A 13,022-nucleotide genomic window follows, 5' to 3' on the forward strand; every position below is an offset into this window, starting at 1 on the left:
TTACTGTCATGATCTGTTTGCATAAGATCATGATTCAAATTTTAACAGCCTGGCTCGTGTTTAAGTGTGGGCATACCTAGATGCACTGTGTTATCCCACCGGTCTCTGTTGTTGTCTTCAACATGTTCATTCATTTTATGACCACACTGAACAAAGTTGAGTTATTGCAAAACACATACCAGTACAAGACACCTTAAAGATGACGTTTACCAAAAATTTCTGTTCTGTCTTTATGTTAACACACTGTATATGTAAGCTTTTGTTTTGGAGCTTTGATGCTCTCCTCGTGTGCAAACGGTAAGAAAACTGCTCTGGTCATGTGACAATTTATGCTGAACATGTGACTCTGCACATATTTCATTGAGAACGTTTTTGATTTCTGTATTTGCTTGAAATGCATTGATACATCATTCAGTAACTGTTTTAAACTTTTTTTTTTGCAATCACTGTTGTGACCAATGGGATTAAATGGGTTAAATGATTGATAGTTCATGGTCTAAAGCGCGTGACACAAGTGCATCATTTAGGGTGTGTGCAGTCCCCTTTGCAAGTTAAACAGTGCATAACGGGGGCAGAGGGGTTGTATTTGGTCCTTTAATTAATCATAGGAGTATTCTGGGTGAAACACGAATTCAACCAATCAGAGTGTCAGCTGCAGTTCGCTTTTAAAGCCAGGTGTACCTGCACCTGACGCACTGCTGTGTACTTAGCAGACTCTGCAAGCTGGAGAGGGGAGAAGTTTTCTGCTAAAAAACACGGGCCAGACATGGAAATTGAACAGAAGGACTGGCACTCTGCCTCGTGTTTTTGCATTCTTCATATGGGATGGACATAAAGTAAAAATGTAGGCTCAGCATGCTGATCAAAGGTCCAAATGTGTAAAGCAGAAAGCTCTCCACGATGAGCATGTGAGTCTCGTCCTCCTTATGTTCAGACTTTGAGACGATTTCAGTGTCAGAAAGGAGAGCAGAAGCCAATCTATGTGTCATTTTGGTCTTCTGCAGCAGTGAGAATTAGATGCTGGAAATCAGTGCATGTGTCGAACCCCCTTCTATGCCGTAACCACATCTGTTACATAAACACCAGATCGTGTAAGAGGCCATCCCATGTAAACAGTTGATCTGAAATCTCCAATCAGATTGAGAAAGTGTGCATGTAAACGCAGCTACAGATCTGTGTAAAAAGATGAAACAGACGCTCAGACAGGCGAATAATCTGCAAGCTGCCTGCACAGCCACCTCCATGTTGAGAGCTGTGTGCAGACAATCCAGGCTCAGGATCTAAATCATAGATATGCTCTAACTGTAGGGACGGCCGCCTCGGCACTTTGACCTGCAGCACACGTTTCTCTGTAGTGTCACTAAATTACGGAGTAGACTCAAGTGTATCTAAACAGAGAAAAGTAAGGATCACTTGAAGAAAACTTTACAGTGGGTAAAAAAATACCTTTAATTCAAGTGATTTCTCTATTTCTCTCCTTCATTACTCCTCCAGCCGCCTCCTGTTTCTCCTTTTTAAAACTCCCTCTCTTTTTCCTTCGTTCCTCATCATCTCACTTTACGCTTCATTTCCTCGTGTCCTTCTCACCTCTTCCCGTTAACGCTTCGCTCTGCTGCCATTCTCTTTTTCCCGACTTTATCCTTTTATATTTCCTCTCTCCTTCTCCACATTCCTTCCCATCATCCCTCCATCTCTCCTCCTCCTCCTCCTCCTCATCCTCCTCCTCTCTCAGTCTTTGTCTCCCTCTCCATCATGTGCTGCTGGCAGCTCTGAATGGACGAGCTCTGGGAGCTCAGGCTCTGTCAACCAGGAAGAAAACATTGCCACGAGGGGCCGGGTCAACAAGGCTTGTTACTTAGCAACCCCCCTCACCTCCCCTGGGAACTGGAAGCAAACGGCCGTCGCCATTGGCTGAGGCTGCTCGGCGCTCTCTCTCGCTCTCGGCTCCGGTTATGTAACGCTGCAGCGACAGGGCCAGATTGAAAAGAGATGTTTGTGCTTTGGGTGTCTCTGGCTGGGCTCGTTCTGTTGGTTGCATTACAACAAACTGATTTCATTCCTCCTCTCTTCAGTGACCCAGCAATTAGTCTGTACATTTTTCAAACAAGCCGAGGGAGGAAACGATCACTTTACAAGACAGAGGAGGAGTAACAGGGTTATTTCTGCCAATTGAAAGTGGCCCAGCTGTTCTCTGCTGCCCTCTCCCCTCTTCTTCGGCTCCCTTGGACCACATTTAGACCGAATCTCTGGCGGAGGGAGCCGGCAGTGCCGTGTGAGACGTAGGGATTTTCACAGAGGCTTAGAAATCTGAAAGGGGTGATGAGGTCACGGGAGAGGGGCTTTGAACTGCAGACAGTCGCTCTGGCGTTGCAGCTCCAGTCTGCTTATGCAAGCAATAGTCTTGGCAATTGACGGCTGAGTCTATTTGAAGTTGGGCTCTCAGAGAAGCTGTCAGGCCGTGCCGGCGGTAAACCACATGACATGCAGCGTTCTCAGCTCGTCCTGCAGAAACGCACTGACCTCCTCGATCACCCCGATAAAGCTGAAGCAGAGTGCTGATGGAGCTCTGATCGCTCAGCGTCTTAAAACAGACAAGTTGTGAATGCACAAAGTTAGAATTTCTAAAATCCTGAGAACAAACAAGCAGATTTAGTTTATTTAAGGTCATGTTTAGACTAGAGCAGCCCTACTAAATAAGGAAAAGTCTTTCCTCTGCGTTTTTAAAAAAAAAATCTGCATTCATACGATAACATTGTGAGAACGATAATCATGTACATGGAGCCACAAAAACACTGATAACACTGTCAAAACATGGAAAAAAGGCAATGAGCAATGTAACAAGTAATGACCCAAAAATTTTCAAGAAAATAATAAAAAGTTATTAGAAAATTACCTAAAATCTGCAAAAAAAACAAGAACAGTAAAAGAAGAAAAAAGGAAAAAATAATAATTGTTATATTTTTTTCTGTAGCCTAATTTTAAACATATAATTATAAATATAGATTTCTTGACATTTTTCCCTATTGATTATCTCTCTCTCTCTTTCTCTATGAGCTTTCTACTTCTGGTAAATGCATTTAGGCTTCAAAAATTATAAAAACGGGGTTCATTTGTGAAGATTATCTTGCTAAACAAAACGTTTAAGTATGATTAATGTTTGTTTGCCACAGAGCTTATTTTCTACAATAATCCAAAATCCAATAAAAAAATCCTTTTGTCTTTTTGATGGGGAAATTGGGGCAAAGCTAACTTCAGCATCAACAGAACAACATCACACCGGGTGCACTCTATATGTCAGCAGATTCAGATTTTGCTTTTGTTTCCATTTGCATTGTGGATATAGGCAGTAAATGCTTTTTTATTGCCACTCTGCTCTACATCGTAGACATTATTTTAATGCTGATTAATCCATCGAGGCTGTTAATGACGCTAATCACGGCTATAACCAATTAACTGCTAAACAAAACATTCTGCTTGTGATTTATATTTGGAAAAGGTCATTTTTTCATACAACAGGGACATGATTAACTTGACTTAAAGTTTTCTGTAAGTTATACTTTCCGGTTGTTTTGTCACTTCACACTTAAAGAAATGGCTGATTATGAGCATGAATCCAGACAGCAGTTTGCTCTCAGTAAATATAGTCCTGCCAGTTGTTCCATGCATGAGTAACTGCAGGCGATCAGATGTCAACATCCTCACACTCATAAAACCCTCTGAGCGGTTGTTTCCTGTAGTTGGTTGGAGTTCTCACTCCTAACGAGCCGTTTTCTCGTTAAAGCCCCGAGACTCAGACAGCTAACAGCGTTAGTACTCCAGAGTTTGAGTCTAACATGCAACAAGATGTAGTGCAACATTATCTCTGTATAATACGAACAGAAACACGAAAACATCTTGCTCGTCCGTCTGCGCAGCTTTATCTCCTCTCACACGCCCTCGCATTACCAGCTCTCACCTCCTAATTAGTCTGGAGCACCGTGTTTATGCTGTTATGTTTTCTTTTTAATTATTTTTTTTATGTTTTTGTATTGTTGCCTGTGTTTACCGGCAGTTAATGAGGCGTCCAGCTCCTGTGATGAGGAGCCTCGTTCAGCCCACTGAGGTTAAAGTCAGCAGGGATCCGCTCAGGGGGAAGGGAAGGACAAAAGAGAGGGAGACAGGAAAACACTGGTTTTCGGTATCATCATTAGGTGTTCGAGTGGTCCACATGGCCAACAGTATGTACGTCCATCTGTCCCATGCTCATAAACGCCATATTTCAAGAACATCGTGAAGGAATTTCATTTCTTCAAAGTCAGCACAAACGTTCAGTTGGACTAAAGCATGAACTGATTCGATTTTGGTGGTTAAAAGTCAAGGTCACTTTGACCTAACATCTGTCTCATTCTTGTGAAAGCGATATCTCAATATCCTTCACCTTCAAGGAATTTCTTTAAATTTGGCACAAATGTTCAAGGTGACTCAACAATAAGCTGACTGAATTTGGTGATAAAAGGTCAAAGTCACGCTGTCCTTGCATCTGTCTCATTCACGTGAAGCAATAACTCAAGAACACCTTGAGGGAATTTCTTCAAATTTGGCAAAAACATTCACTTGGACTCAAGGGTGATCTGATTAGATTTTGGTGGCCATAGGTCAAGGCATTTGTCTCATTCTTGTAGAAGCAATATTTCAAGAACACCTTGAGACAATTTCTTCAAATTTGGCACAAACGTTCGAGTGGACTCAAGGATGAGTTGACTAAAATTTGAAGTGTAAAGGTCACTGTTACTGTGACCTTTCATGTGTCTCATTCTTAGAAACACAGTATCTGAAGACTGCCTTGAGGGAGTTTCTTCAAATTTGGCACAAACATCCACTTAGACTCTAGCATGAACTGATAAAAATCTGGTGGTTGACATTCAGAGGGTAAGGTCACGGTGACCTCATAAAATGTGTTTTTGGCCACTAATCAAGAATTCATACGCTCAAATTTCACACAAATATCTGATAGGATGTAATGATCTTTTTTAAACAATTTATCAACAGTTTTAAAAACAGTAAATTCACTGGTCAGTACAAGCTGTTTGTACAAGCAGTGGCAAAAAGTGATAAAACTGTACAAATAAAAATAATTAGACAAGTAGTTACAAATCAGACAAATCAAATAAAATAGACACAAGTATGAACATGTGCAAGGGTTTACCTAATTAATTTTAAAGTTGTGAAATTTGCATAAAATCGTAGTTGAGGTAAGTTTTTTATTACAAATTTGTAAGTTATTGTTTTTAGACATGTATGCAGACCTGACTTTTGAAAGTATTATATGAGGGCAATTCCCTTTAACAATTTATTTTATCAATGTAAAATCTGGCTAAAATTATGAGCATATATAGGTCATTGGATCCATGGGATATAAAGATGAAGTTCAAAGGTAAACTGTGACATAATGTTCTACCAAAATACTTTTCTGGCCATTATTTGGTGTCAAAATCCAGGAACTAAAGAGGAAACATTTCACAGACATGGATGTAAACTGCAAGTGCAACTTGACTGATGCACAGAGGCGTACAACGACGTGGCGGTAATTTTAGTTGTGGTGGATATTTTAACCTTTTTTTATATTTGTATCTTTTCGTTGTGTAATCGTTGGAAAACATTGAAATCTGAGGATATAAAAAGCAGAAGAAGTGTAGGAAAGTGGGAAGGAACAAGAGAGAGTCTGAGCCAAAACGAGAATCAATGTGCAGAGGCACAAAGGAAGGAGAGAAGGATGAAGTGAGGAAGGATGTGGAGGTAGAATAAAAGAGAGGAAACATGAAATAAAAGTAAGGTGGGAGGAAAGGAAGGAGGCAAATCTGAGGCAGAGATGGCAGAAAGGAAAGGCCCCAGCAGGGACTCCAACAGGCTGTTGCTGAGGAGAACAGAAATATCTCCCCATCACACTGTGGACCCTCCACCTGCTTCTCCTCCAGCGTTATAATTAGCCCTGGCTGAAAGGAAAGTGATAACATGCAGGTTTCCTTTTAGTGGAAAAACTGGAGGTGATGGGTTTCCTCGGTAAAAGTCTCCATTTGTTTCATTCCAAAGCTAAAAAATCTGCAGTTAAGACGAAAAAACAAAAAGTCTGGTTTTAGATATTTTATTAGTTTCCTCCGCTTTAGGCAGGTAGAAATGAAATTTTCCACACCATGCACGCCTGTCGTCCCCGGTGGAAGAGTCTGTTTGCCTTTTGATATCTGTACAGTTCATCACTAAGCAAAATAAACAAAGCTCAGATTGAAGTGGTTCTTCAGAACCTGATGAGTGTTTTCCGAGGGGAAATTTTCTTTGTCCGACAGCAGCACGATTTTAAAAACAGACCGTCATCAAAGGCAATAAGTTTATGAATTGATCTGGTGCCACTGTAGTGGAGCTGCATCGGTATGTTATATGATGTTTTATGCCGTGGTCACAAACAGCAGTCTGATTGGCTGGCAGGTGTCCGAAATAGTCGGATAACCAAGTAAAGATCTGGACAATAGTTTATCCTCAGTTCTAATTAAATGTTGAGTTACCAGTGCTAAAATATCCTTTTCTTCGATTAAAAAAAAAAGTTAAAGCTGCAAGCCTGTGTACTGTAACAGAGCGATCACACAGAGACAAATCGCCAACAAAACGTCGCCAGCAAAACCACTGCGTCCCAGTGTTACCGCACGCCTGTCGGGCTCTCCTCTCTTGCTGCATTTTTCAGGCACTTTTTGGGCATGCACAAAAGTGAAAATATTTTCAACTTCTCCGTTCAAGGCGCAGAGTTGTAACGCTTGTCAATGTCACCTTTGTCACGTGGCCGCAGCCCCCCTGCAGCTCCACAGCCGCTCCCAGCTGTTTTTCCAGATGCATTTCCGAGGCAGAATTTTTTCAAGAGTAAGACCTGACTCAGTCAACAGCACTACTAAAAACCCATATATATTTCTTTTTAGCTGAAAAAAAATTGGTTTGGGGATTTAGCTACTCTTTCATAGGCTGGTACAAAAAACGGCATTGGTCTCTATCGATAATTTGAAAATACATTGCAACGACATTATTAAAGCAGAACGTTATGCATATTGAAGGGCGGTACAAAGTTAAGTCAGATCCGCCCCTCGATCCTCCGCAGCTGCAACCTCTCATCCAAACTTTATCGACTTCTGGCTAAAAAAAACAAGATGGAAGCACACAGATAACAGTTCATGATACTGAGCAGCTGGCCTGAGCATAACATGTAAACCACGCTGTGTGCAGGAAAATGTTCCAGCAGAACTATTTGTGTCAAATCATCTTTTCAATCAGGCTTTTAACTAACTAACTAACTATTTATTTATTTATTCTCCTTTTTTATTTTATCTTATCCCACTGTTTTAGTCTCCCATTTATTTATCTATCTAATTATTAGCGGTTATAACCTTTAATCTATGTTACTGTGCACTTGTATTCTTTGTCTTATTTTACTGTTTCAGTCCCTTACGTTCTTAGGTTTTATGTTCTTTACCTTATTTTATTGTGTTAGTTTTTAGCTCCAGTGTTTCCTCATCGGGGCCTACCGGACTGGGAGTGGTCTCTGGTCCACCATTGGGGGTGCTGTACCGTGGACTGTTTCGGCCCGGGTGGCTAGAGGGCTCGGCATCTTGGTGCGGGCACTCCTGTCCGCCCGGGTTGGGATGGTCTCTGTGGCGGCGCCCCGGCGGTGCTGGACCGTGACCTCTCTCAGTGAGGTTGGCCCCCAAAGGTAGCTTCTCCCTCGCCTCAGGTCTCAGTGCCTAGCCATGTCTCTTTAGTAACAATTGGTGTGTGTTGGTGTATGTGTGCGTGTGTGTGGGTGGTAAGGGTGGATGTTCGGGTGCCTTTGCGAATATGTGTGGGAATATCTACATGATTGTGTGTGTGTTGTTGCGTACGTCTAGGTGGGGGTGGGAGGGTCAGGCTGTCTGTATTTTTCTTGATTTTCATTAATGTTTTTCATTTCTGTTATTGTTTTTAATCTCTGTGAGGCACTTTGTGTTACTCTTTGTATGAAAAGTGCCATACAAATAAAGATTTGATTTGATTTGAAATCATAATCTACTGTCAACTAATAAATGACGCTTGTTGAACTGTTGTATAAAAGCAATATCACACTCAAGTTAGTGCTTATGTACTGTATATCGTCATGGCTATGATTATCTTATCTATCAAAAACTGCAGAACTTGAGGCTCTAAAACGGCAGTCCACAAATCAGTTTGTGACGTCCTGGTGGCTACGTCTATTTTTGTACAGACAAGGAGATACAAGGCTTGTGTATGAGAACAACAATATGCTACTTCTTGACACTGGTTAATGGAGCTAACTATGCCTGAAACAGACTTCACTCAGAAAAAAAGGGAAAAAACAAGACCAAACTTTAAAAAAAAAAATACATGACAGTGTCAACAAAGTTTCTTTTTATGCCTTTATAAGTCTCATGTTTTTAGTTTATATCATTTGGTGAAACTTTTTGTGCAAGAACATACTAAAAATATATCTTGGAACATTCATACTTGCAGTTTAACTCTGACATTTGTTTTCTCATCGTTTCCTTCGCTGGAAAATTGTCCCCTCTCTGTCCTGTACAGCCTCTGCCCACTTTTTTATTACTCCAGTTGTTTATTTTCTCTTTCTGCTGCTGACGTGCTGCGGACAATTCCTCCCATTTCACGCAGCTTGTTTTCTGATCAAAACCAGCTTCAGTTTTCTCTCTCAGCACGCAACTGGAAAAATCTCCTGGCTACACTTGAATCACCTGCAGTTGTCTCGTGGGGGAAAAGAACTTTTGACAGCTAAACTAAGACAATGTGGACGTGGTGCAAAAATTGCAAAAAACAGGGCACTCTAATTACAATTTTGCCCCCTCGCTCACCGTCACCCCTTCATTTTTAATTTCACAGTCTTTTCATGAACTCTGAAGGGGATTTTCCCCCCGAGGCTCTGGTTAATTTCTGACCCTTTTTGCATGATACCATGCACACTGTTGACTATGCAGATTTTAAAAAGTAGAATCCTACATGAGCTAAAAATGTAACATAATAAAGGTTGTGTTCACGCTCTGATGCTGCGTTTAGTCGTATATGAGAAACGCTGCGGCAGATGAAATGTCTCTCCTCACTGCGCTGTGTGCCCTTCAGCTCACACCGACACTACCACACTACTGTTTATTATTTTTATCATTTTAAAGGAAGTGGGGCACATGAGATCAGATCCAGCTTAGATTTCCCCGGGGACACTCGTGTGTCACGCAGAGGAAAATATTAAAAATACTCAACGACGCACGCCTACTGCTCACGACCAACAATATATTTCCTGTTTGCCCAGATTGCCAACTCTAACCCCCTGCCGCTGCCCGTGGGAGCCCCCGCCGGCAGCGTGGTGGTGGAGAGCGGGCCGGTCGTCTACGATGATGCAGCTGCTGATGAGGAGGACGACGAGGAAGAGGAGGCTTGTGTCAGCGCCTTGGAGCTGCTGGGCGGCAACGGTCAGTTTAAACCTCTGAAATCTGGACTGACATTACTTTTCATGTGCTGCGTTCAGACGTCTTTCACAAGGGTTTTAACCCCTTGAATCCTGAGCAAATCGGTTAGTAGTTATACGCACGTCACGTACAGCGTACATGAGGAAAAAAGGTAACACCTGCACACTTACTCCACGCCACAAAACTTTATTCATAATCGTGTCAGTCCCACCAGGATCTTTGTCAGGTCAAAATGTTTGAAAACGTGAAACCACATCTTTATTTATAACTAATACACACCAACAGGCTGACGAGCTGTATGGCGGCAGGTGTGATTATCCATCTGAACCACTCAAGCTGTTAAAATAGTTGACAATTAGCAATTAATAAATTACATTAAAACATACATAGAAATAAGTACATGTACAAGAGAGTGAGTCGCAAAGGAGGGAGAGAGGAAGATTTTTTACAGCAGAATTAATCTTTGTCTCAAAATACTTTATATTAAAATCCATCTTTGGTCAACATCACGCACATTCAAAATTGTATTAAACATTCAAACATCTACATCACCTACGTTCAAAATGTTATACAATTTAATGCTTATTAAGATTAGATTAGATTATTAAATAAAATAGATAGAAAATAATAAACAAAAATTGACCTGGAAAAAGTGCTTGAAAATTATAATAATTCTACAGAATTTTGAATATGTAATTGTGATAATTAGCTTTATATTTAGTGTTTTTTTCCCTTTTTTTCTGTTTCAAAGTTTCAAAGGCTACAAAAAGGAATATGAATGCAGCACAAGAAAAATGATGTCTCCAGGTTTCAAAGGGTTAATTTACAAATAAGTTATCCTTAAATTCCTTTTTGTTTCTTAAATTAGACAGAATCAAGACAAGTGTAACTAAACAGTTAAGCAATATGAAACTTAACTTTTAAAACAAGTACATTTGTGTTTGATGTCTGAGATAATGTCACCTCGTCTAAAGAAAACAAGTCTTTTCAGGTTCAGTGACTTGATGAGTCAGATTTTTGCATGATTTAAACATTAAATCGAGTTGACAGCGGCAGACTGCGCTGTCCCTTCTCAGTCGGTCACCGAGTGCCTGGACTGTGAAAAAGTTTGAGTGACTTCTTTAATGAATCTGCCTCTGTTTGGGCTCAGACTCCTGGTATGTTTTAATGAGCCCTCGCTAAGATTAAATTTCTTCACTTTACGTCTCTGGCTGTTAAAATTTAAGGTCTCTGACTCTGCCGCAATAAAAGACAAAAAAAGTCCTGAGCCACTTAATTGATTCCTGAAGGGAAACTCTTTGTTTGTACTCTTGCCCTCTCCGCATTGAGGTCAAAGGTCAGGGTCAGCCTCAGAGCTGCACCTCTGGGGCTGATTGAGACTGAAGGACAGAGGAGCAGGACGGACGCCTGCCGCCACCAGAGATTAAACCAGTCAGTCAGTCGGTCAGATGATGGACAGTCTCTCTGTTCCTCCTGCAGGGAGCCAAGTGGCACTTTTCACATTTTACAAGTCTGACCTGTTGTTGCTCTTCATGCAGTCGCACAACACAGAGCGTCTCTGCGGACTCCAGTGTTTTAAAATGTGTGAAAGCTGAGCGTGTTTACTTTTCTCCAGCGACACCTTGTTTCAAGTACATGCAGTTTCACTCACAGCAACACATGGGAGCTGCCTATTAAAATCAAAGTTTTGGGCTCTTAAAGGCATAGTTTGGATTTTTTGAAGCGAGGTTATATAAGGTTTATTATCTATATTAGAAGTTTGGAGAATCAGGCTGTAATCTGACATGGAGGCAATGTGCTGCTGTGAAGAAGGAAATAGCAAAACATGTTTTAGCCACCTAAAAAAATCAATTTCCCTTCAAATGTGTGTTTTATGTAGAATATTTCCACGGCTTTATCTGACAGACAGCGCTTTCTAACAGGGAACTGAAGCTGTCATCGATGCTCTTTTCAAATCCAGACTCTGTTGACAAAAACATTTTACCTTAACAGAAAATGAACCAGAACATTAGGCAGAAGACCATGTTGGCGTTGTGTATTTCTGACCAAGCATACATTTTATTTATCATTTTATATTTATCATATCAACATTTTTGAAGTGATGCACTATAAGAGCTGAAGACCACTGTATGAGACCATCAAACATAAAACAGGTCGTGATGAAGTGAGTCATTGCTCCAGCAGCTTTTTAAGCACCAAACATGTTTTTTTAGTGACCCATTGCTGTGCTTGTAGCAGAGATGGTGCCACAAAAAGCAGTTTTTTGTACTGAAGTATCACTGCTTCTTCTTCTAGGATAGTTCCACAAAGCGGTTGTTTTTTAACTGAGATATCGCTCATTTCCAGCCATTATAGTGTGACGAAAAGCGGATTGCTTTTTGCTTTTTTAGTTGCTTTTATGGCCTCCAGACTGTGGTATAACAGCTTCAGTTCCTTGTTAAAAATAAGTGTCTGATGGCAAAGTTAAACTGTAAAAAGACTCTTAATATAGCATATTCTCCAAGTGATACTGATTTCTTTAAATCTGGCTAAAACATATTTTACTGCTACCTTCGTCCACAGCAGTACATTGATCACTGCCATGTCAGTACTCTTACCACTCTAAAAACTGGGAGCATGCCAACAGACAGCTACTGTCTGTAATATACTGACTATAGATAAGTACCTCATACATCCTCGCTTAAAAAAGTTCAAACTGTTCCTTTAAATCATCCCTTGCAGTACATCTATTATTGCAGCAGTGATATTAATCCGAAAGCATCATATTAAACAGTAAAACGTGTGTCTAATCTCTCCCTCTGCGTCTCTCACCCTGCAGATTATGGCAGCGATGGTGATTACGATGATTGATTCTGGCAGTGGTCTTCCCGGGGTTATCACTCCCAACTGGTACGAACTATTTTGAATCCTTAAGTGTATCAAATGTTTACTACCTGAGACACAAAGTGGCTGCAGATACAGATGCGAGCTGTGAAGCAAAGAGGAATAAGGACAAAATCAAACACCTTGTGCTCCTCCATTTGGCATCCCAACTGGAGTGAAGTGGAAGGACTTGCTGCTGGGATGCTGACAGAGATGGCGAAGCCGAAATGAGGGATACGAGTATGTTAATCAGTGTGTGTCAAAGGTTGTATGTAGTGGTGATACTGCAAAATCAGAGGTGAAAAGTCAAATATTCCAGGAAGCATTGATTTGAAGACATTTAGGTTAAAACTGGGACAAACTTTTAGGCATATTGCTTCCATTACTGTCGATTCAACACCATTTAAACGACTTTATTTCAATGTGTAGTAAGGACTTGCCTCACACTGAAATATCTGCCATTTAAATGCTGCTGAAACAATTGTGGTGTAGATGTCTAAGAAAACATTGCTTTCTTGCTAAATTAACTCCAGTATTAAATTAGATCTTTTTCCTGCAAAACTTCAAATCAGAGTTTGCTGTGAAGCACTCATCAGGATGATTTTTAACATTTTAATAACTGTGTCGCCTCATGATCAAAAACCTCTCCACTGTGGTTCTGTTGAGGCGTAATGTAGC

General features: G+C 40.8%; 1 protein-coding gene across 1 annotated transcript in view; it reads left to right on the forward strand.

Moving 5' to 3' along the window:
• The window catches only part of LOC121953442 (transcription factor IIIB 90 kDa subunit-like), a 125,441-nt gene extending 112,972 nt beyond the window's left edge, over window positions 1-12,469 (forward strand). Inside the window, 2 exon segments of the mRNA XM_042500550.1 lie at window positions 9,326-9,485; window positions 12,301-12,469. Of these exon segments, the coding sequence (XP_042356484.1) occupies window positions 9,326-9,485; window positions 12,301-12,332 (192 nt within the window). The 3' untranslated portion in view covers window positions 12,333-12,469.
• Window positions 12,470-13,022: the final 553 nt, after the last annotated feature.

This window comes from Plectropomus leopardus, chromosome 14, assembly GCF_008729295.1.
Source record: "Plectropomus leopardus isolate mb chromosome 14, YSFRI_Pleo_2.0, whole genome shotgun sequence".
Classification (NCBI taxonomy): domain Eukaryota; kingdom Metazoa; phylum Chordata; class Actinopteri; order Perciformes; family Serranidae; genus Plectropomus; species Plectropomus leopardus.